The sequence below is a fragment of the Pseudorasbora parva genome, chromosome 11, assembly GCF_024679245.1.
Source record: "Pseudorasbora parva isolate DD20220531a chromosome 11, ASM2467924v1, whole genome shotgun sequence".
In the NCBI taxonomy this organism is placed as follows: Eukaryota; Metazoa; Chordata; class Actinopteri; order Cypriniformes; family Gobionidae; genus Pseudorasbora; species Pseudorasbora parva.
In genome coordinates, this window is record NC_090182.1 from 27,253,185 (window position 1) to 27,277,820 (window position 24,636).

A 24,636-nucleotide genomic window follows, 5' to 3' on the forward strand; every position below is an offset into this window, starting at 1 on the left:
AAATGCAAGACATGATGTATACTATAGTTCAGAAGTTTAGAATTTGCTTTAAGAATTTAGTTATTTTATCCAGGAAGTTAGTGTAAGTAAGCATCAAAAGAAAACTATGTTGCAAAAGATTCCGATTTAAAATAAATGTAATTTCAAACTTGCTATTCAAACAATCCTGAAAAAAATAAGTTGAAAAATAAATTTCACAAAAAGAGTAAAGGAACACTCCACCGTTTTTAGAAATAGGGCTAATTCAGCTTCTTTCCTACATTTATATATGTGGGCAAATGCTTTGTCTCATGCATCGTTTTAGTTTGGCAGGGTCGGCGTTAGCTTACGATTCCATTTAATATGCAAAGCTATGTTGCCAGCTAGCATGTCCCAAGTAAGTGATCTTAAAAAAAAAACTAAAAAAACAAACAAACACCTAATTACTTCTTGTGGCCTGGAAAAATGAAGGCTGCTGGAAAAAACAAAAATCTATACAAGTCATACCTGTCAACACCTCTATTTTGACAATTGTTTTTAAAAGACATGACGTAAAAAAAAAAAAAAAAAAAAAAAAAAAAAAAAAAAAAAAAGAACAACCACCACACTGAACAAGTTAGAGATCACAAGACAAGGCAATAAGCTGGACAAATAATTTATTTCCGGGATCCGAAAGTCTCTGATATGATAGTTTAGGCAGAATAGAGAATAACTACACTCTCACCATAGTTCTCAGGTCCTCAACAGAGTTCACATGCTCCGGCTTTAAAAGTACTGTACGAGTCGACAGGACAGAGTAAAATCATTAAATAAAGAATTTGACACGTCCACAGGACAACAACAAAAAAAAAAAAACCAGCAAAGCAAACTACAAATACACTTCACCCATTACTACAGGACAGAATCTGGATCTACATGACCCAATTTTTTGTTTGCAAAGACATTTAGAAAAAGATACACTGCTGTTTCAGTCACTTCTCTTATGCGAAAAACTCATTCTTTCAAATTCACTTAAATTGAAAAAGAAAAAATATTTTACAATCACTTTCTTGCACAATGAATTTATGATACATTATACCATACTTGAGGAAATAAAGCGATCTCTTTTAATGAAATTTAGAAAACCCATTTACAAAAGAAAATACTATTTCCTAAAGTAACTACAACCCCAAATGAATAACTTCTACAATTACAGTTGTACATTTCTCTTATATACACATTTAATGGCACACCATTTCAGTATCAGTAGATTACATTTAAAACTTTTAACTCCACAAATGACTCTCGATGGGAGGCTTCATCTTTTTGCACTTCTGCTTAACTATAAATTAAACTGCCAAATGTGTCATTGTCACCAGCCTCTCAGTCAACTCTGGACCAGTAGAGCACATTCTCCTCCAAATGCTTCCATTTACTGGGATTACAATTCCTCAACCAAGCAAGGCTTTTTATCTCCATTTCATAAGTTGTATGCACGCTTTTAGGTTGACAAACACAGGCAGTTTAGTTTCTCCGTAGTGTTCAAATCAAGGATTTAGTGGTTACCAACAGCTGCAATATTAAATCCCATCTGCATTAGTCATGTACAGCAACCATAAACATTTTAACAGAGAACAAAGTGCCAAGCTCCGTGAAAAAAAATTTGCTTCCTCCACCTACTTAAATCAAGAAATTCCTGAAAAATTAAATATTCAGATTCAGAATAAAGCCCAAAATTATATTCAGCCCCTTTAAAGTGCAGTTGCACCGCTATTAAAATGCCAGAAGAGGTGGCTGTCAGTTTGCCGGTCAAGCTTTTTGCCTCTGCATGTTTTTCCACAAATCTTATGTACATACTTACATACAAATAAACAAAAAAGCAAGAAAATAAGTTAAATTCTCACACACAATACCGGTTGGCAGGCTGAGAATATAAATCAAACACGCCTGTAGTTGTTCTCCTGTTTACAGCAGGGGTTCTCTCAAAGCGTTATCAAAAAGATAATTGCCATTTTGGGGAGCAAAAAACAAAACAAAACAAAAAACAGAACAAGCATCCAACATCCTCCTCTGTGAAGTTGTTTGCGTTGTTACAGATCTATATACCATGTCTCGCATCGATTTATAGCAGCTGATGCAAAAAGCACCCACAGTTTCTCCATGCCCTTAGTCAATACTAAATACACTCCTGGTCCTGGGCAACTTTTTCTTCTGATGTAACAGGACAATTCAGGAAAAGAACAGAAGCCATGTTGGGAAGGCATTGGAAAAGTAAAATGAGTGGAAGAGGGCCTGAGAAGAAGCCCAAATCGTCCTCTGATGTCTGTGATGCTGGACAGATCATTTAGGGGAAAGGTCCTGAAGAGGTGTGAGGGGAGAGTTACTGGAGGAGGGCGACACTCCTTCCATCTTGGCGGGTGAATCTGAGGAGGAGCCAACGCTACTGAGACTCCCATCCAGAACATCTGGAGACAGGCTGGAGGAGACACAGATATAGGGCATGTTACAGACAAGCCATTATTCAGAGCTTTGAACCCATTCACAACATTTAGACAAATCTAAAGAAATGTTTGTTTGTGGTAAAAAAAAAAAAAAAAAAAATTATTATTAATTGTAGACCAGACATTTGTGCAAAGTTTTCCATTTAAAACAATATTTTGAATTGACCGAGCATAAAAATAAATGGCTAAATGTAAATCTGAGAACGTTCAATGATATTGATGAACAATATAATAAGATTACGAGACTCTTGGTTTAATTAAATGCATTTAAATTACTAGTACCAAACAGCCTACTATATTACAGTATTTTAAGTACACTCTTCAAGTTTCCAAAAACAGACATTAAAGAAGTGAAACCATGAAAATAGTGAGAGCATCTCGTTTGTCATTTTGTCATTCATCTCTTGTGTGAGTAAACACTAGTCATGTCACAGCACAGGAAATTCAACATTTTATCCAAAACCTTGAAAAATAAGAATGTTCAATACAATTGGGAAAAATTGCCACAACATAAAGGGCATAAAAAATGAACAGTACTTAAAATTATAAGTATTTACTTGCTCGCTATTAAACAATTATACCTGTATTCCAAAACTCCGGTGAGAAATGAACCTAGGTGTAATTAACAGATGGTTACAGAGTAGATTGTTCTCTGGGATGCGTTTTCATGAAAATCGAATGTAAAGAGTTTTATCTCTAAAAACAGATTAGCTCAGTTAATGTAATTAATACCACTGACAAGGCTCAAAATAGCCTCACACTAACACGGCAGCATAATGAGGGTCCCTACATGCAAACCGAAGCATTGAGAACTTTGAACGTGTACAAACAGTTTAATAAGAAGATACTTTATAAACACTGCATTACGCATTTATGGACAGGCGCCATCTTGGAAAACAGTCTCGACAGTCTCTGGGGGGGTTGAAGAGAGAAGCGGGAAGGGGCAAATTGAACGGAGATACGGAGCGCGGCAGAGTTTTAGAGGATTTTTAGATTCCAAAACAATTAAAAAAGGACAAAAACATGGGGATGTTGAGGAGGCATTTGTTGCTATCCTTGATCTAGACATGGATTGGTAAGTGAAGCTTGTCTTTTTTATGCTGAAACTGTGAGAAATGTCAGTGAAATAGGCATAGATTCAATGTTTTAGTTCAAAATACCACTGTTTCATGCATCATTGTGTGTGTGTGTGTGTGTGTGTGTGTGTGTGTGTGTGTGTGTATACACGCGCGTATGCGTTGCATGTGTCCGTTCATGTGTTTACATGCACTACATTCATGTGTTTGCGTGTGTTCATGTGTTTGCATGCATGGCGTTCATGTGTTTACATGCATGTGATGTGTACATGAATGTGTTGGCATGTAAGTAATTATTTTGTATTATTACGTCATTGTTATTTGGTTGTTTTTATAACTTTAAGTGTTTATTTTGTTTTTTTACAATTTTGCTTTAACTAATGTATTTTATAATGGAAAATACATTTATAAATATATTGTGAGTTTGTAATACAAGCTTTTGTTTTTTTCCCAGTGTGGCTTATACAAAAGCAAACGGGCCCTCCACAACACCACCTCAGAGGGGCCGTGGGGTAAAGAAAAAGGCTCCCGAGTGAAAACTCTGCAACCCAGTGTCACAAAAAGACTTGTATATATGTATTATAGTTTATTCTTCAAGTTTAAAGAGTTATTCTTTCGTTCATTGGGTTTCTGATTTTTTCTCAATAAAAAGCAGTAAAATGTATTCCCGTTTTTGACTATTTAAATTCTATTTTCAAACTTACCACATACAGTGAGGGTCAGTAACTAATTTATTGAAAGCCAGTTGTCTTCTGAAAAAAATAACACCTTGCACTTGAGGATAGCACATTCTCTTATAATTCTACAGTCAAACAAAAAAATATGTGAAAACGCCCTTTTTTAGCTTCAGGTTCTAAAGGGTTAAACTGTTTGTACACATACAAAGTTCTCAATGCTTCGGTTTGCATGTAGGGACCCTCATTATGCTGCCGTGTTAGTGTGAGGCTATTTTGAGCCTTGTTAGTGATATTAACTAGCGATATATTTTTACCACCCTGTGCCCCATAGACAAGCATTATGAGCTAATCTGTTTTTAGAGCTAAAACTCTTTAAATTCGATTTTCATGAAAACGCATCCCAGAGAACAATCTACTCGGTAACCATCTGTTAATTACACCTAGGTTCATTTCTCACCGGAGTTGTCCTTTAAATTAAACTAATTCTTTAACATGACAGACTGATTTTGGTGGATGACAAAATACTTTCAATGCAGAGAACAACATCAACCAACAACATCTATCCAGACAAATATCCAAATACACATAAATGTACTCAAAATTTAAGTAATAAAAGCCTCCTGCAATAACTCACCAAGTGTTAAGTTCAGGCAAATGAGACACCTCTGTGGACAGCATGTTGGTGGTTCCCTGAAAGAGTCTCTTAGGTTGGCTTTCTGTCTCCATTTCACCTGAGCATTCACCGAAAACAAGGTTTATAGGTGTCCCGTGAAGTCTATCAACATTACAAAATCAAGTGTTAGAAGCGCTCTCTTACCTTTGCGTTTGAGGTTGCCCATAATGCTGGGCCTGATGCAGTTGATTGGGCTCTGACTCCTCCTGCTGGGCAAACTTTTGATGAGTGATCACAGCTACTTGCCCTAAAGTATTCTATACCATTATACCTATTATCAGAAGAATGACAGAACATAACTCACCTGAAGCGGCGTGTTGGGCTAGGAACCGGGCTGGGCGTCAGACCGTTACTGCTTACCAGGATTTGAAGAGATGGAGAGAAACACTGCTGCTCAGAGACAGAGAGACAGAGAGATGTAAATCAAAGCATAAAGCCTTAAAGGTGCACTATGTAGTATTTTTGCAGTAAAATATCCAAAAACCACTAGGCCAGTGTTATATATTTTGTTCAGTTGAGTACATACAATATCCCAAATGTTTCAAACTATTTGTAAATTGCAAGAAAATTGCTATTTTAACTAAGGACCGGGACGTGTCAGCATAGCGTTTGAGGGAGTCGCCTGTCAATTGCGTCATATCTGCGTTACCCTGTGTTTTATTTGGTAGAAGCTCTTTTCTCTTAGTGTGAACATGTCACAGCAGCGCAGAGCAAATGCACAGACTAACGTCATAATTTTAAACACACTTAAATGTATCTAATATGATAAACAGAGCTGCTTTACCTTATAATCATGACTGGAAAAAGCAGAGGTGCGGGCGCCCGGCGACTGTGTCCCGTCATAATAAAAGTCCCGGTGCTCGCGAGCCGTGTTTTTGTTTAACAATCGCTCCAGCGGCCGTGCTTACCTCCACAACACTCGGTCTTGCTCTGCTTTACACTACAGTAATGCTAATAACCGCATACATCAACATGATTTCTGCCCGAGTCCTATTTTCCATCGGCTGTGAGGTGAACACCACATGTCCCAAGATACTGCGCTCACACTCGGCATTAAACTACGCATTTGTATAGAATAGGCGGAAAGTTGCATAGTGCACCTTCAAAGCTGTCATTTTTCCATCCGCTAGAGGTCATTTATTCAAAACAAAGGCATAGTTTGATGACGCCAAGTTTGAGTGCAGAATCTCGGACAATGTGGTCTTCACCTCACAGCCAGTGGAAAAGAATCGGGATAGGACTCATGTTCATGAATGTGATTATTAACGTTACTGAAGTATTAAGCAGAGCAGGACTGAGCGTTGTGGAGCTGAGCAAGACCGCTGGAGAGAGAGATTGTTGAGCAACACAGCTTGCAAGCAGCGGAGCAGGGCTTTTCACTGGACTTGCCATATTCATGACCTCTTTTCCGGTCATGAAATGAGGTAACGCTGCTCTGTTTATCATAATAGATACATTTATTGTGTTTACAATGATGTTATGACGTTACTCTGACATTATGAGGATGTGCATTTGCTCAGCGCCTGCTGTAACATGTTCAGACTGCAGCGAGAGTAAAGCGTTTCTGCAAAATAAAACCGGAAACCGAGGGTAACGCAGATATGACATTTGACAGGCAACCACCTTAGACGATATACTCAGACGTCCCACCTCCTTGGTTAAAATAATAATTCTCTCACAATTTACAAATAGTTGGAAACATTTGGGATATTGTGAGAACTCAACTAAACAAAATATAACACTGGCCTAGTGGTTTTGGGATATTTTACTGGAAAAATACTACATAGTACGCCTTTAAATAATAATAAATAAAAAATACCTTCTTTCCGATCCCTCTAGTGGGTGAAGGAGCAGGAGACACAGGAACAAAATCAATCCGCTTTGGAGATGATGATTTCTCAAGATCATTATCACTCTAGAATAGAATCAAAACAATATAAAAATCACTTACACGTGACAGGATTACTACTCATCAACCACTTTGTTACCTATGCAATGTTGGAGTTTTATACTACCATTCCAGTCTGTCCTTAAAAGACTGGTGGCCCTGTTGACTCCATGAGCTTTTCTCTAGCATGCTTCCATTTTCTCTTCCACAGTCCCATCAAAAAGGGAAAGAGGAAGTGTAGCAACATTGCTACTGCATGCATATCTGCATAAGAACGGTCATAATTTCGTTGCGAAATTGTAATAACTGTTTGCGCAGATAAAAGTTGAACCTAAATTGGGTTTTTTGCAATTAATATTGTTATTCATACTACTGCTTAAAACTTTGAAGTCCTTAAGATTAGTGACATCTAAAAATTCAGCTTTGTGATTACGGGAATTAAAATATAAAAATATATTAAAAGAAGTGTTCAAAATATAACTTAAATGCAGGCGTGGTGAGCCTAAAGGCCCTTTCACAATAAAGTGAAGGTCAGCTGAACGGAGCTTTCACACAGAAACAACCGATTGCCTTTTCGCTAATTCACACCTTCACAATGCTGCACTGCTGACTAAGAATACAAAAAACTCTTACCAGACTAAGACTCTCCTCCCATGACTGGCTCATCTGCATGGCTGCCTGCACCTCTCTAGATCGTTTGAAATTACAGGGGGAAAATATCACACACACACGAATGATTGTTACAAATGTAAAGTGCAATACAAATAACATTCATTATTATTATTATTATTAATGTCACAATCAATCAACTTTATTTATATAGCGCTTTTACAATGACAATTGTTTCAAAGCAGCTTCACAGTGTTAAACAATATTGCAACAAAATTTGATTCGGCTGTACAGTCGCTGTGGAGAAAGCTTATTTTAATTAATCATATAGCGACAATGTTGGCAGATCAATATTATAGTTTATAGAATTAAATCAACGATATAAATATAAATACAACACTGCCATTTTCTCTCTCCAACCAATGACCAGAGCAGAGCGGTTTAATAAAAGCTATTGTTTAAGTATACACAGGAAAATAAATGTTATGAATAGTGGAAAAAGACAAAACATGCTGTCAACAACTGATAAATAAGAAACCAATGCCTTGGGGGTACAGCAGATGTGAGCTCTTACCGTTCATGAGCAGTTTCACGGTTCATCACATCAACACCCTCTTCCTACATGCAAGCATATAAACAACCCCATGAGAAAAAACACCAACACTGTAAATATCTACATATCTATAAATCAATCTAATTCTGAAAGACTGGTGGTTTGCAAAATAAACCTCAATGTACTTTTAGACACACTGCGCACATTTAAAAGTGGTGATTCTGATATGCTATTAAAGGGATATTTCACCCAAAAATTTAAATTAGCCCATGATTTACTCACCCTCAAGTCATCCTAGGTGTATATGACGTTCTTCTTTCAGATGAATAAAATTGGCGTTATATTAAAAATGTTTGCCTCTTCCAAGCTTTATAAGGGCAGTGAATTGCTCCGTTTTTGAAGTTCGTAAAAGTGCATCTATCCATTATAGAGTAATCCACACGGCTCCAGGGGGTTAATAAAGGCCTTCTAAAGCGAAGCGTTTGTGTTGAAAAATATCCATATTTAAAACTTTATTAACTAACTAATCTAGCTCCCACCAGATCAGGAAGAAGGGGGGAAAAAAGAAGAAAAAAAACTGGCATGCAATGTCGTCAGACTTAGCGCAGGCATTTTTAACTGCGAGAGGATCTTTTTCCGCAAGTTGAATACAGAAGACGATCTGGTGGAAGCTAGATAAATGGACTATAAACATTACTTTTTACTTTATTGGACATTATTAAACCCCCAAGCGAAGTGGAGCAGTTTTATGATTGACAGATGCACTTTTATCTTTAAGATCCAGGACATTTTTAATATAACTGATTGTATTTGTCTGAAAGAAGAATGTTATATACACCTAGGATGACTTCAGGGTGAGTAAATCATGGGCTAAATTCCATTTTTTGGTGAACTATGCCTTTAAGATTGATTATAAGATTAACTATATTAACTATGAAATGTTGAAGTAATATTTCACAGTAATTTGGTGCAAACTTTGTACCTGTTTGATTCTCTGTAGTCTTGTGCTAGGAACACGTACTGGCGAAGATGGAACCTAAAAAGCATAAAACATCCAATAAGCAAATTTTATTTAAGTGTATGTATTAAACAAAACATTAATTCACAGTATTCTTAACTTTCTACATACCACATTAGGACGAACAACAGTAGTACTGTTTCTTCTGCTGCGGAGAACATCTCTCTGGAACACCTGTGAAGCATCACTGGAGAAAGAGAAAACCTTTTCAACACCATGTACTAAAAAACTAATCATTTGAACTGTCACTGAAAGTGAATTAGACAGAACTTTTCTTCCCTATCATGACACTCTTGAGAGTAATATTAAGAAAGTATAAGGCAGGGACTTGGTTCTATGCATCAGTTGTTGACTGGATTGAGATGCGAGTGTTGCACTCTGTGTGGGACAGAGTTTAGGTGCAATAAAAGTCCTGCTTACGCCACCAGAAAGTAGTCTCGTTTCACTGGAAGGTCTAGTTATGCCATTTTGATTAAACATTTTACAAGGTTAAAACATTTTTAAAGTCAGCATGTAACAGAAACTGCATATTCTCTTCCCTAATAAGACAAAAAAAAAAAAAAAGTAGGGTGGGATTTGATTGTCAACAATCATTGGATTGTTGTGGTTTGTTATTGCTGTGATGTCACATGAGTGACGGGTTGTCCTTGTGCCAGTAAACATGTGGAAGAGAAGAGGAAATGGTAAGATGTTATTTGATTTTAAGAGAACGAGGGCACATGAATAGTATATGCACAAAAACATTTTTATACAGTAATATCCTGACATGTCAAGCAGAGAGATTAATTGTTAAAATCTCAAATTAATAGACAACTTCAACACTACTGCAAAACGAATGTGAGAGTTTTATACTACCAACAGTCTAATCTTGAAAGACTGGTGGTCCTGATGACAAAGCGTTTGTTAATCTAGCATGGCTGCATGCCTTTGCTTCCTACCAGTGAGAGAGCATCCCCAACAGTTATGCATGGCATTTCTTAAAAGCATATTTTGGCATATTTTATGCTTCCATCTGGAGGATACAAGATTCCAACATTTTTTTTTTAAATGTGCAATTGTGCATACTCTTTAATACCTGTGGCAGTTAGAATAAATCAAGGTAAGCAACTCTGTGAGAATAACCTTAACTGTGTAGTGGAAATTCCACACTGGAGGACAATAAAGTTCAAACTAAGCAAATGTGCAGAAACTCACTATCAAGACTGGGAACACCCCATAATGAACAAAAATGATGTGCATTCATGCTGGCAAACGTGGTTTTCCAGCTACCAGGTTCTAAAAACCAGCTTGACCACTTTAAACTGGTAAGTTTAAACTGCCAGTTTGGACCAACTAAAAACCAGTCTGCTACCAGCTTAAGCTGGATCTTTCCGCATGGTCAAGGAGGCAGATCACCAGGTTGAGACACTTTCGACATGTTCACAAGGTCCAGATGACCATACCACAGTAACCCAGCTCTTTAATTAAAAAAAGAAAAGAAAACACCACAACACAACAACAGTAAATCCTCACCTTAGGCCGTTTATCATGGGTTCGCTGTTTGATCGTCTTAAGTGCCCATCGCTCTGAACAAGTGTCGATGGGATGTCCAAGTCCAGCTCCATCTTCTCTTGCGACATCATTCCTTGATTGTTCATCTTTATTGTCTTTGTACGTATGCCACAAAAAGCAGTTGGTTGCAAAGCTACATCCTTAAAACGGAAAAGGCAGATCAAGGTCTCAGTTTATGTGCATTTTGCAGCCTGTACAAAGACTGTGGTTCGTGCCGTTGTTAAGGGTCAACGTAGGTCTCGATCAATGTCTAAAGAAATGATCCGCTGGTTTCTGCAAACCAACATTCTGCTTGTTCGACCTGCAAAAAGTATTTTCTTAGAAAACTCGACACTCCCCGGTCCAAACTTGTAGATCCAACGGCTGGTTAGCTGGGAGCTAATATGTGAAAGGGGTTTGGCCCATGCACACTATTCCAGTGCTGCTAGCTTAGCTTGATGGCGGACAAGCACCACCAGCCCCAGTCACGTTTAAGAGTGCATGTTGGAAAAGATGCGTGAAAAGAAAACCAATGGAAACAGAAAATCATGAACGTTAAGTCATTAAACCGTGCGCGCAAAAATATCAAAAGCTAAAGGCACAACAATGTTCAGCTGGCCATCATCATGTTGCTAACTAGCTTGCCATCCGTGATGGGTTGCTGGGCAAACGCATATAAATCACTAGACAAGCTCGCGGCTCCTCTCTGATATCTTCTGTTTGCCAATTTGGAGTGTCAGTGTCTAGTTGGATGAGTTTGTAACTTAGTTGCATCAATCATAGGTTAGCATGTTGTTTATCTATTTTCTGGACGCCGCAGAAAACCCACAGCTCAGCTAAGAGTCCCGCCCCTTCTGTTCCTACCGTCCTGACCGACGGCATCGTGATCCAATCAGAAACTTGATGCCCACCGGCGTGCCTTTTTGAATGGCAACCGTTCAGGGAGAAAGCCAATGAAATCACATTTCCTGGAGACTTCTTGCGCACGTCGTTTAACGCATGCGCAGTCTCTTTGTTGCTTTGAAAACTAAACTTTAAAACCATTTTATTTATTAATTGTTTGATATGTTTTTTTAAATACTTATATCACAGTTTAACATTATGAATATGTAATGCATTGGATATTTGAAATCTACAATTCTATAGTAAATATGGCAGTGTATAAAATGTCTACTAGGCTACTTCAGCTTGTCGACCAAATTTGGTTTACAAAATAGAATGCTTCAAAATAACTGTTGGTTTTTAAAATAATAAATTGCAGTGACCATACTTGCCTTTTACACCAGTGCACCACTGTTGGCCTTGGTTTTTAATGTACCACTACAACCAAAATAATTGCCTACTAACAACATTGTATCTGCTTTGTAGAGGTTTACATTGGATTTATCAGAGATGTGATGCTTCTGAAAAAAATAAAGTACTTAAACTTGAAGTCAAACAAGAGAATAAACTTGTAGACCTATGCCTGGTTTCACAAACAGGGTTTAGATTAAGCCATGATTAAGCCTAAGTAGAATTGGGACATTTAAAAACCTTTTGTAAATGTGCCTTAGGAAAAAAAAAAAAGCATGACTGGTGAGCATCTTGAGACAAAACAATGGCACTGACATATTTTAAGATATGTCAGTACAATATGCTTACAGTAAAAACAACTGGGGGTTAGTGTACTTAAACTTACCCACAAATATAACAGATGGAATGATTACATGAAGTTGTAAAATAATATAATAATAATAATAATAATAATAATAAATTAAGTTAAAGCTAAAGACAAAGGACATTAAGTTTTACTACATTAGGTTTCTACATGATTTCCGTCAAGTGTCAAAACATGTCCTACATATTACACTTCACTGTGTGATGACACTCCACCCTAAACCCAATTTTGCATAAAATAGCTTTACACAGAACGCACCAGGAATGAGCAACAGTCACATGTTTCTTTACAGCTCACTGCAAGGCCTCTGTCTGGCAGCAGACAATGTTTCTTTTCTCTTCTTCTAATGAGAGACACAAGATTTTCAGCCAGGCGACTGCAAGGTCATTACGCAGGTCAGGTGATGATAACTTTGGCTGACTTTTGTATAAGTAAATTACATCTATTAAAATAATAACAATAAAACTATTAGAAAGATAGTTATTTGTTTAAAGGTTTAGATAGTGAGAGATTAAAGAGCAAACAAGCAGGAAGGAGACAACAATGGCTGATTAAGCCTGTACCAAACGTTTATGAAACAATTATGTGGTTGAATTATATTTTTTATTAGAATACCATTAAAAAGAGAAACATTGTTTGTTGAGAGAACAAGTTGGCTTCTTCAAAAGGCACGAAAACGTCCTGAGGGGACATAGTGTGCCTAAGTAGTAAACGTGCCACGACACTGCAGTTGCACTCCTCCTCCGTTACTCTATGGGGGATGTTGTACAGCTCACGCTCCCACAAAGCTTTGCAGGAGACCATACAATGAAATTTGGTGCGTTTTTTTACATTTCGGCGCCATTTTCGATTGGACCCGAGGTAAGTTTGGATTTTTTAAGGAATTATTTTTCAGGATTTTCCTCTTCCTCGTTCTCACGCTGTCAAGTTGTGTGCTGTTCATTAATTTCTCAAGCGTCTGACCTTCCTAAAGAGACGGAGGCGCCTTACAGGCGTTGAGACGCCCTCACTACTTTTAAGCCTTTGTTTGAAAACGTAGTTGTGCGCGCGGAGAAAAGTATCACACTTTAATGTAACTTGTCTAGTGCATGATCATGATCTGAAAGTTGTTTCATTTTGACGCGTCAATGAAAAGTTAGCGTTTTTATCGGTTGTTATTTGTGCTTGACTTGCATTTCTCAATATAGCTTTATAACCAACATCCTCTTTTATTATTAATACGAAGTTGCCTATTTAGGGAACCTGTGTAGTCGCAACTGAGGAAACACCCCACGATGTGTTGATATGCACACTTGCAGAGTTTTCGAAGGAGGCTGGCACCTAATTTACGGTGGAAATATATTTGTACCTTTTCTTTTTGATTCCGCTCACTTCAACCCGAGGCTATTTCTGTTGTTATATACGATTGTAAAAATGCTGAGTAGGCTTAACTACACCCTGTAATGTGGCATCCCGATTGTGCGTGTCTGGTGCTTTACCTCACCATGGCCTGTACAAAATATTAAATAAAACTTCGATAATAATAATATGTACATAATATTTGACTTAAATGTGCCAGTGATTCAGTTCAACAAGCGTATGTGTAATCAACTTGTTTTTTCAGTGTAGGCAACAGTTAAGTTTTCTATAAATTCTTCTTTTTGTAATTTAATAAAAAAAAAAAAGTTTTTGTATTTGTTGTAAAATACTTTTTGTATTTTAAGAACCAGGTCCTCTACACACCAGTCAGTGACAGGCAGCGTTGAGGATATGTCTGGTCATGTCTGCCTGGCGAGGGCTCTTATTTTTGTACTTTATTAGTTGCTAATCAACAACTAGGTATACACACAGCATACATACCAGCTCGTAACAATTATAATGTCCTATCATTTAAATACAGATTTACCCTTATACGCAACTGACTAAAACTTTAAAATACTTTGTAATTATCTGGTATGCATTTGCATATTTAGCGTGCTGTATAGCAGTTATTATATATATATATAAATCGCAAAAATACTGTTCTGAATTTATTTTCCGTTAAAGAACATTGGATACAATCTAGAGGCCTTTTACCACCGTTGTTCCTCTCAGACCCACCAGGGGGCGCGCTTTCTCTTAGTGACATTTGGAACAATAGATAAGACCAACAAATATATTTCCTCAATTATTCAGACTTGTATTGTGATTACTGACATTTAAATATAATATATTAATATTAGTGTTTTATGCAATGCAAGATCACACTGGTTAATCACCAGAATAGCAAGTTGAAGCCACACTGTCACAAGACCAGCAGCACATCATGTTTTTTTGGTGATCGTCAGGAGCTGCTAGAAGACAGTTTCTGTGTTCCACCAGCAACATTTCAGTAACCCAGCGCAAGAGACCAGCAGATCTGAAGGGGATGTACTATAGCAGCACATAAATACTGGAGGTGAATGTGGTGTTATCCAGTATTACTGTTCTGCTTTAGTAAGACCTGTCAGCACTTACAGACTCCAAAGAGCCACAGCAGATCCTTGCCCGAGCTCAACATACCCATGTATTTTTGTGATGGAAAAACACTACATGTCTGTACTATAGATGAACAATGCTGTTAAGTAAAATATAATTTATTTATGTGTAACTGGTTAATGTTATTTCTGGAAAAAAAACTAAATTTTGTGATCTGCTGTTAATAAAAAAAAGCATTTCACATCTGCTCGTTTCTTAACCTACTTTACTAATAAATCTTGCATTGTATACTATGAATACTGTTGGCTGTGTGACAAATTGCTTATGTTCCTCTGTGGAAAATTGCTTTGGATAAAAGCATCTGGTAAAGGCATAAATGTAAATGAGAAAATAAGGAACAGACTTGCACCGGTATTAACTATAACGCAATGGAACACCATTTTAATATTAGTTTATGATATTAATTAAATGCAGAAAAATGTTATGCTACTATTTATTCCTAAAACAGCAGCTTACTATATGATAACGTGACCTGTTCAGATCAACAATGTTGGTCGCAACTTTGACGAAATAAGTAATGTTAGGAGAACAATTGAAATTCTTTAAATAATTTAATCATAAAGTTTGCTGAACAATGTTGAGTTCACTAACATTTTTCCCTTCAGTTTCATTTAATTTCCATACTGTATTTATATGGTAGCATAACATGTCATACAAATGTATCACCTAAGGCCCCCCACCCCACCCCACCCCCAACCAACCATTTAATTGCAATGCCATTATTATAATTATGAAGCTAGTAGACATACATACATATCTTGTCAGGCAAAATTAAATAATTAAAAATAAAAACAAGGTGATATTTGGCTTTTAAAAAAAATTAAAATGTGATTGGAAAATCAGATCCCCCTGATTCTAAAGTACATTCACATGTAAAAGCATTGATTTTATAATGTCTCAATACTCACTGATATTAATAACAGGGTACAGTTTTACACTGCAAAGTGTCTTTGGGAAACGAATGTTTTCCTTTTGCTATCTGAGCCAATCAAATTCACATTGTATGTTCATTATTGGAATAGCAAATCAATATTCTGTTTAATCTATCTAGTCTTTACACATAAATAACTACCTATAATGACTTGCACAAGTCTGGCCCTTACACAAATGGTTGTTTAAAACCCCCATTGTAACTAAGAGAAGCAGTCTAAATGATCTCTATTCTCAGACTGAACTGTAAGTGTTTGTGGTTTCTAAAGTGTTAAGGGGAGCCTGTGGAGGTATAAGCTAATTTAAATGTAAGGTGCATTGACAGCACACACACCTCACCAGAGACCCTGAGTGCAGGACCTGCTAACCTGCGGTGAGCTGCGCTACTGAAAATATACAAAATGGACATAAAATGAAAAACATCTATTAAAAAAAAAAAAAAAAAAAAAGCGATACAGAGCTAAAAGGGGAAGTTCGGGGCTTCTCATGCTTTGTACTTCTCTTTTCCTGTTTCACTGATGACACAGATGTGCTGCAAGTCAAAATGAGAGAAGCTGTTAGCAGAAACTGCAGTGCAATCAAACAAGTGTGTTATAATGGGTATCTATTTGCAATTTAAATTATAAAGATATTCTAATCAGGAAAAAATGGTGTAGAAAAATTTTCACAAGGAAATTGCTGGCAACATAAATAATTGCAAAGAAATGGTAAGTAACACATTGAATTAAGTACGACATTTTAATAATACAAAAAACCACTTTTTAAACACACTCCAATAATTGGTTTTAGGTGTACTTACATTTAAATCCCTAAAGTACTCATTGTAGTCAAGTGCATATCCAACCACAAATTTGTCAGGAACCTCAAATCCTACAACTAGAAGGAAAAAAAACCTGGAGGTTAATGAAAAAGTCTGTTGAATGGGTACTTCAGTGCAGAAGTGTGCAACCTTGTGGTCAACAGACAGCATTGCACTATTATAGCCTTAACGGATCAACAAGAACCGACTTGATTCCCTTAAAAAATATCAATATCTTCAGTCTTTTGAGTCGATTTGTGCAACCCTAAGAAATCAACAGAATGTATCCACATATAAACATGACTTATGAGTAATTAATTGAATCCTAACTATATCAAAGCCATTTAGAATTGCATGCCATACAAGTCTGTAAAGCTTTTTCAGTAATCCACTCACAGTCTGGTCTGTAGCCAACACTCCTTGGTGTCCTCTTTACTAGCAAACTGCAAAGAAAATGGGAATATATGGGATATACATCTTAAAAATAAAAACATAGGTAGTCGTTTCAGGCATTTGATTGAGTCGTGATCAATACTAGATAAGGGAGTTACTACACAGAGATTATGTACATACAGCTAACAAAGACTGATGCAATAGAGCTTATCCAGAGCAGCACCACGACAGATATGAAAGCGAGGCTGTGAGGGGCAGACACACTGTGCTGTCAATGTTATTCGCTGTAAATAAATAAATAAATAAATAAATAAATAAACTCCTAGATCACTTGTTATTTTCCACACTTATTTTTCATTTTTGCAGTGTTTCTTCTGCAGAACAACACAAAAACACATTAAATAACAGCACAACCCACTGAAAAGATGCATCGCTTTCATTCCTGTTAAACATCATGGTGGCACGCCCTACAAGACGAACAACCTGAGACTCACTGCATTTTTATTTATATGTACCTGGCCACTTTGACCATTTTTGGATTATACTGCTTGAGAAGTTCTAGCAGGGTCTTCATCGTCTTCCCAGTATCAATGATGTCCTGATGAACAGAGTAAAGATTACACTGAATTTGCTGCATGATGCAAGCTATTTTGAATATATACGTATAAATACATTTGCAAATACCTCAACAATCAAGACGTTCTATGGTGTCCAAAAGGATGTAAAGAGAAAAGGGGAAACTGTTAACACATTTTGATATGAGACTGCAAAAGCTACATTTCAGTAGCAACTGAATAATTCATGTATTTTGACTATGACTAATACATGCATTTTTTGTTTATTGGCCATACACCACAGTTCAAAGGTTTGGGGTTGGTAAGAATTTTTAAGTTTTATGATCACCAAGGCTGTCTTTCCTATTGTTCTGGGGCTTCAAAGTGGTAGTTGCGTTGGATCTCTATGGAAAGACAGAAAGCTCTTGGATTTAATTTGTGTCCAGAAGATGAACGAATGTCTTACGGATGTGGAATGACACAAGGGTGAGTAATTAATGACAGAATTTTAATTTTTGGGTGAACTAACCCTTTAATATGTTTTAGGAAATATCTTTTGTAATATTATAAATGTCACTTGATTCATTTAATGCTGAATGCCTTGCTGAATAAAGACATTTGTATCTTTGATGGACAACATCTATGGCGTGCAGCTGGTTACCACAGAAATGAACTTCAAATTGTAACTAACAAAACATTGACAGTGGTGCACAAGCATTTGTTGTTTTTGGATTAGGGTCAAAATGTTTTCCTGTTATTGAGAAATTTCACAGAATGTGATTTTAGACATTATCATAAAGATTGTTTTCATGTAGTGAGGATTATTTTTATTTGCAAGAAGATGCTTACCTTTCCTGTGAGTGTGGACAGATCATCGCCACCAATCACTTTGATATCACCTGTAGATTGGTCATTCTGTAATATTTAAAGGGGAAGGCAGAGTTCAGACAAGACATTGTGTTTTAGTTAATAAAGTAACATCAACTTTAAAACAAGTTTGTATTACAAAGGGTCAATTTTCATTCATGTCGTCATGGTAATTCAATTCATATGTTGCCAATAATCAAAAGGGAATGAGTAACAGGCCTGACTGAATTTACATTAAAGGACTGAATAGTTAATAGCCATACTTGGTAACTCTTGAGGCGGATGAAGTCCACTGTCATCGGAATGGAGCGATCGCTGTTGCGATTGAGGGCTTTGATGTAATCTAGCAGGTCAGCAAAAAACTTGTAGCCCCCTTTGAGCACACACAGAGCCACAATATGGTGGCCACCCATGTCCTTCAAGATATCTCTGGCCAGACGTTCAGTTCTGTAGGAGACCAGAATGACTAGTCAGCGCTGCCAACATGCAATGTCTTCAATAGTCTTCAGGTTGCAAATTATCTGTAATTTGCATGTTCATAAGGCAAGACATCTTGGCTAAGAAGTAACTTTGTACCTGTCCATGATGAGTCCATGAGGAATATACACACGCTCCAGGTCAGATGCATAATGTTTTGGTATACAGAAAAGGTCCAGGTCATAACCTTGCTCTTCATCGCTGATCTAAAATACACACATGACATAATTCGATTATATTATACCTGATAAGGCAAAGAACAGTGAGCAGTCTGTTTGATAGATAACATTTTATCTGGCAGACAGCAGGACAAACCTTAAATAGGATAGTAGGTGAAAGGTAATCTTTAACCTTATATTCTATTACCTAACTCTCCTGCTCTGAAAAAATCTGGCAATAACATGACATTTGTCTGTAACATTTGAGATGTTCTCACCAAATTGACTTTAAAAAAGCACATATATTATCCAACTGATGAAGTGACAGTCTCAGACTAAACTTCACCTTAATCCCACAGGTCAAATGGAAAAAAGAAATGGTCTCAATTAAATATGTGACTGTCACATGACCAGGGCAATTGACTTGTTTAATTGATATGTTACTTGTTTGCACCATGAGAAAATGATGGCTGCATCAATGTTGAAAACAAAAGGTTAGTAAAGCATGTTAACAAAGATATGATAGATTATTGTTCAGGTGTCTAGTATTAATATATGAATTCACAAATATTCAGTTTTGTTGAGTGTGGCCATGTTGAATGAGCAAACATGTTGATTGGCAACAGTTCAACAACGTTGGATAATACAGTGCATTTATGCATACATATACTTACAATGAACCATCCAATTGCAGTTGTGAGAGAAAGTTGACAAATAATGCACTAAATTTAAAAATCTAATGTTACAAATAAGTTATAATATAGATGTTTTAATACTGGTTGCACTCATATAACAATGTTATGTATGTTACAACAAAGTAACAATTTTAAAAGAATAATTTGTCGTCTCATCTCTGCATTCCTATCAGTGTTGCATAAGGGATGTATAATTGCAATCCTGGAACGTGATGAAAAATCTGTTAAATGGGCTGAGACAAAACAATGGAAGTGACATTTTAAGATTTGTCAGTGCAAGTTACCTTTAGTAAAAACGGCTCAATCATGCATTTTAGTCTGGAACTAGCTTTCTGTGAAACCAGGGGCTGATTTTACTAATTGTGCAAGGACTAGTGTGCACAGAATCCCATTTCCCACTGACAGACAAGCTAAGATCATGTTTAATCTTGTATCCACTGTTTTTGTGCATTTGTTTATGTAAAAGAAGACAGCCTAAAAGACAGCCTTGCTTTCATAAATACAATGAAGTCCCCTTCAAATAATACTATAACCATACATAACAGTATCTTTTAAACATTGATGTTGATTCTGAACCTTTTTGACTTGGCCATCCTATCTAAGCTAATATGCATCTCTGGTACTTCTGTTGTAATAGAAATAAACTAATGTCTGTTAAATGTATTTTTCCCCTTCTTTTCTTTTGTTGTATTTCAATTAAGACTAATATAACTAAAATACATTATTTTAAGACTTGCTGATGCCCTCTGGTTGAGAACAACTGTTCTGAATGAATAATGTAAATATAGTATTTAGAATCCAATTACTGAAAAAGTATAACCTGCCCTGCTGGTGGACCGGAGAAGAACCTTAAGTGGAAATCTTTCAAAACAGCAGATGGTACATAATGTGTAAAAAAAAAAAGTATTTTTAAAACATCTAACTGTTCCTCACTGTAGAGGCAAAGTAGAAGCACATGCATTACAGGGAAGCAGAAGTAGACTAGCCTGTTCTTTGTTTGTCCTTCCAATAAGTGTTATCTCACTGTCCTTGAAGGAGATTCAGACAAATAATGTCAGCAGAGGCTCCTCTGGGAGCTTCCCCTTCTCTGCTTACTGCTGGTGCCAGTACCTTGAGATTCAAACCCCAAAGCACAAACCACATCAACAGACATGGCTAAGATAAGACATGGGTTTTAAAGCCTATGGCTGCACACCAAAGTATTTTCCCATACTGCTGCCGCAGCGCACATTACAGAAGTTTTGTGCTGTCAGATGGAGTGAGCAGTAAAATTCCTGGTTTAGACTCACATGCATGTCACATGTCTTCTCTCAGCTCTATCAGAATATTAAGCCATTTTTCTTCATAAAGAAATGCTTGGGGCAAATATTGTGAGCTGGCCCCTAGTTTCTAACTGATCATTATACAAAAATATTTATTTTATCCCCATCATTTCATGTCTTCCATCTTAATTCACCTTCTGAAAAAAGACAGTCTTTAATCTCAGCATGTCCACTGATCACATTGTCTTTGATATAAAAAAATATGGTAATACATTGCCTGGTACTGAATAGTTATTAAACACAAATTCTGTCATGACAAACTGAACAAATCACACTGTAGTAAGAATGCATCATGATGCATCATATCCAATGATTAGCATTAAAGGGATACTCCACCGTTTTTAGAAATAGTTGTAAGCTTAGCTTAGCATAATGAATGGAATCCTATGTTGCCATTTAGCATATCCCAAGTAAAAGTGATCCAAAAAAAAAAAAAAGTATTTATTGAGGCTTGCGTATTCACAACGCGTATTGCGTATTTCCTAGGCAGGTATTAACTTGGGACTATATTATGGTATAGAAATGCAAGAAATGCTTGGGGAAAATAATTTGGGGGGAAAATAGGCTATTTAGGCTTCAGGTGACAGAATTCCCCATATTTATCTAACTGTTTGGGTACTGTAGACTGAAATCTACAAGCAATTTGTAAAGGGACTGTAACAGGGTATATGCAGGAATCCTGAAGTTAATTTAAATACATTTTTAAGACCTTCTCAAAATATTTTAAGACCTCATCGCACTTCAAGATCTAATCGGCAACAAACCTTTAACTTAATAAACAGTTGTAGTAGAATAGTAGTAGTAGAATGTAGAATTAAAATCTCTATCAAAGGCCAATTTTGTATCGTTTATATTGCATATCTGTTTCGCGACGTATGGGGAGCGACACACTACCTAACTGCGTTTTTTGTAAAAAATGTGATGTCACCTGTAGACGGCGCGCGCCAGGGATGGAAATTAACTTTTTTCAAAATCTACCACTCAATGTTTTTACCAGCCACTTTTTTGTTTTTAACTGAAAATGTGTAACTGCATGTGAAAATGAATACTACAAGCTCTACAATACTTAAGCAGTTTATTTAATCTCAAGTCTCAATTAAATACTGACATTTTCTCTCTTATATATACGTGGTCTTTTATCTTTTATGGCTTCCAGTTTTATGGTTTTTAGTCCCAACAATGAAATTGTTGAAATATTCGTTTTGGCATCTTCTGAAGCGTGTTGACGACATACCGAGCAGAACATTGTCAGTAGGGAATGGGAAGCACTGAAATCAAAATTCAAGGCCGAAACCAATAAAGAAGAAACCAAGGCCGAAAACAGAAAGAAATTATGACAATTCTAAGTACCATTGCATTTATGGCTAATGCTATGACTGTGTAACTTTACAGTAAAGACGCCTCAAAAAGGATGCAAAATGACTATGAAATTAATCATAAACATGCATGGTCCACATGACTTGTGCTCTATAGTACATGCCTTCTGATGTCATACAACAGTGATTATATGAGAAGCAAAATTTCAATCATTTTTCATTGAAAACCACCCAAGCTCGCCTTAGCATTCCTGACAGCATGCAAGAAAAGTAACGCCCTTATCACAAACAAATAGGATATTTTCACTAAAGCATTGCTCCAGTTCACAAAACTGATCTGGATTATGTTTCCTAAAAGCATTGTAGGCCTAAAGGTAGCGACCATTTGTGCGACCCGGATCTCATTATATCTCGTTCGCAGTCGTTCAAAAATATCCTTTGGGTACAATTCAGCAAATAATGACTTTGGTATGTTCATCATAGAATTGCTATCATATGGTTTTAGAAAACCTGTAACAAGTATTAAACTTTCTGACATCGTTTTCCTCGGTGAACTATCACTTTAAGAGTTTACCACACCTCTGATTCATTAACACAACCCAATCACAATTTATGAAAGCGCGGGATGGGTCTGTCTAAAAATATATCCACGGGATATATCTTAATTTAGGGCAGATGAAGATGATGATTAATTCCCCTGAGTTTCCTTGAGCAAAGCGGCGTGTCATTCCTATCAGCACACTGCTCACAAAGACTAAAAGGCCGTACGCAGGTTATCATTAATAGAGGTTGCTGTATTCTGGGGCATGGTTGGGGGCTAAAAAGAGCGTTACATTTATCGCTTTATTAGAAAACTATTGCGCTTTTCGACCTGAACGCGCTACATATAATACATACTTAAACCAAAACACAACCAAGCACGTGCAGCGATTCTCGCGCGAAACGCTTGCTCAATCCGCACATGTCATAAGTGCAGAAATTAATGGGCTGCATCACATGTGCCATGCGTTAACCGCGTGCTTTCCCTCCAGGCCCCTAGACTTAACGGAAATATTTACGAATCACTAAAACCATTTGCACACAATGCAGTCAGGATATTTTCTATGAATAAAAGGCTTAGGAAAGCTATATAGTGTATTCTCAAAACACACTTCTGATTTCTTAGTAACGTTACCAATTATTTACACCCTAGCGCAACACTTGATTAAAGGCATGAGTGTGTACAGTAACACTTACCACGATACAGGAGCTGGCAGACGCCATGTCCGTCCCGACTGAGTTAGCAAACGTCCTCGAAGAAATGTCGGGAGTGATTGTTGTCCTTCCTATTCTCAATTTCGCCTTTAAAGGACTGAACGAGCCAAATTTTTATCTTCCGCACATAACACTGTGGGTGTTTATGCATTAGAAGGGGAATGGAGCCCGTCGACCAATCAGCGTTTAGCATTGAGAACGCGCACAGATCACCTTAAAGTGATAAACCTACAAAATTACTTCTGCGTGTCCAAATTAGTACGGGTGTAATAAATTAATAAAATAAACATTAAATGCGTCACAGACATCCCATTCTGCAAAAACCCATTTCCAGGAGATGGCACAACAGAGGAAATCGAAATGTAACGAACACGAGGCAAATATAATTAGTAGTAAACAGTAGCCTACGTATAATTAGCTACATGCAACCATGAACCCCTAATCCTATAGTAAGTACATGTTGTTAATTAACATTACTCAGTACTTAAATGTATAATTACACTGTAACAAGGATAACCTACCTCAAACAAAGTGTAACGAAATATATATCTATAAGCTGATTGATACCAGGTCCCATTGTGACATATTCAAAAAGATTAACGAGTTCAGTGGATTGTTTTCTTTCTGAGCAGCAACAGTGGAAATTATCAGGAGCTCAGTAATGTAGACACACAGGACTTGAACATATGGATTGCATCATCTCTCTCTCATGGTTTTTATACTGTACAAACTGCAAATTCTATCCCCCTACACCAACCCTACCCATCACAGAAAACTTTCTGTATATTCACATCTTTCAAAACAATTCTGAATGATTTATAAGCTTGTTTCCAGGTGGGGACCTCGATTTTTCAGGTTCAAGTCCCCCTGGGATAGACAAACATGAATACCTCTCTCTCTCTGTCTGAGACTGGAGTAATAATGGCTTGTTTACACTTGTTCAGTACAGCATGCTTTTTTTGCCATTTCCATTGTCATAGGATGTGAATGGTACCTTGATTTTGAACCATACCGTACCACTTTTAATTAAGCACTGTAGTCTGGTAGACTAACTGCAGATTGTTGATTGGTTGACAGAGAATCGTCAGTTGAGTGTGTTTTTGGCTGTGTTTTTGCTTGCAGCCTTGACTCAAACAAATTCATCTTCATGTGACAAAACAGCCACATTCAGAGAAGCAAGAACAAGGTCTGCTGTATGTTGTACGTTGTTGCTTACTTCTTTGCACAGAAATCAT

At 36.9% G+C, this 24,636-nt stretch overlaps 2 protein-coding genes and 1 non-coding gene across 4 annotated transcripts; all 3 read right to left on the reverse strand.

The window, feature by feature from the left end:
- Positions 1–618: 618 nt before the first annotated feature.
- pabir2 (PABIR family member 2) lies at positions 619–11,377 on the reverse strand. 2 transcript variants are annotated; one of them, XM_067457663.1, is made up of 10 exons: positions 10,466–11,377; positions 9,065–9,140; positions 8,918–8,971; positions 7,957–8,000; positions 7,407–7,461; positions 6,705–6,800; positions 5,190–5,275; positions 5,030–5,094; positions 4,847–4,943; positions 619–2,434 (listed from the first exon to the last, which is right to left on the reverse strand). In XM_067457663.1, exons 1-10 carry the CDS (start codon positions 10,588–10,590, stop codon positions 2,299–2,301), a joined length of 834 nt encoding a protein of 277 aa, XP_067313764.1. In that variant the 5' UTR covers positions 10,591–11,377; the 3' UTR covers positions 619–2,298. The 2 variants fall into 2 exon arrangements, with proteins under 2 accessions (XP_067313764.1, XP_067313765.1); XM_067457664.1 differs by having other exon boundaries at positions 5,030–5,091; positions 10,466–11,375.
- Positions 6,879–7,035, reverse strand: LOC137093339 (small nucleolar RNA U109). The gene has a single exon (XR_010908438.1). It is a non-coding gene; the product is annotated as a small nucleolar RNA U109 (small nucleolar RNA).
- Positions 11,378–15,168: 3,791 nt separating the features above from the next.
- Positions 15,169–23,568, reverse strand: hprt1 (hypoxanthine phosphoribosyltransferase 1). Its single transcript, XM_067457665.1, has 10 exons — positions 23,384–23,568; positions 18,756–18,862; positions 18,443–18,626; positions 18,162–18,227; positions 17,443–17,460; positions 17,274–17,356; positions 16,762–16,808; positions 16,366–16,442; positions 16,017–16,098; positions 15,169–15,986 (listed from the first exon to the last, which is right to left on the reverse strand). The coding sequence occupies exons 1-9, from the start codon at positions 23,408–23,410 to the stop codon at positions 16,051–16,053; spliced, it is 657 nt and encodes a 218-aa protein (XP_067313766.1). The 5' UTR covers positions 23,411–23,568; the 3' UTR covers positions 15,169–15,986; positions 16,017–16,050.
- Positions 23,569–24,636: the final 1,068 nt, after the last annotated feature.

Bases quoted from the DNA above. Each gene is read 5' to 3' on its own strand.
- pabir2 (XM_067457663.1), bottom strand. From the start codon at position 10,590: ATGAACAATCAAGGAATGATGTCGCAAGAGAAGATGGAGCTGGACTTG. The intron at 6,801-7,406 runs GTAAGAGTTTTT...ATTCTATTCTAG, and splicing joins GGGAGGAGAGTCTTAGTCTG to AGTGATAATGATCTTGAGAA. The intron at 4,944-5,029 runs GTAAGAGAGCGC...GTGAATGCTCAG, and splicing joins GGGCAACCTCAAACGCAAAG to GTGAAATGGAGACAGAAAGC.
- hprt1 (XM_067457665.1), bottom strand. From the start codon at position 23,410: ATGGCGTCTGCCAGCTCCTGTATCGTG. The intron at 18,863-23,383 runs GTAAGTGTTACT...TGTGTATTTTAG, and splicing joins CTGCCAGCTCCTGTATCGTG to ATCAGCGATGAAGAGCAAGG. The intron at 18,627-18,755 runs GTACAAAGTTAC...GGTCTCCTACAG, and splicing joins CATGGACTCATCATGGACAG to AACTGAACGTCTGGCCAGAG.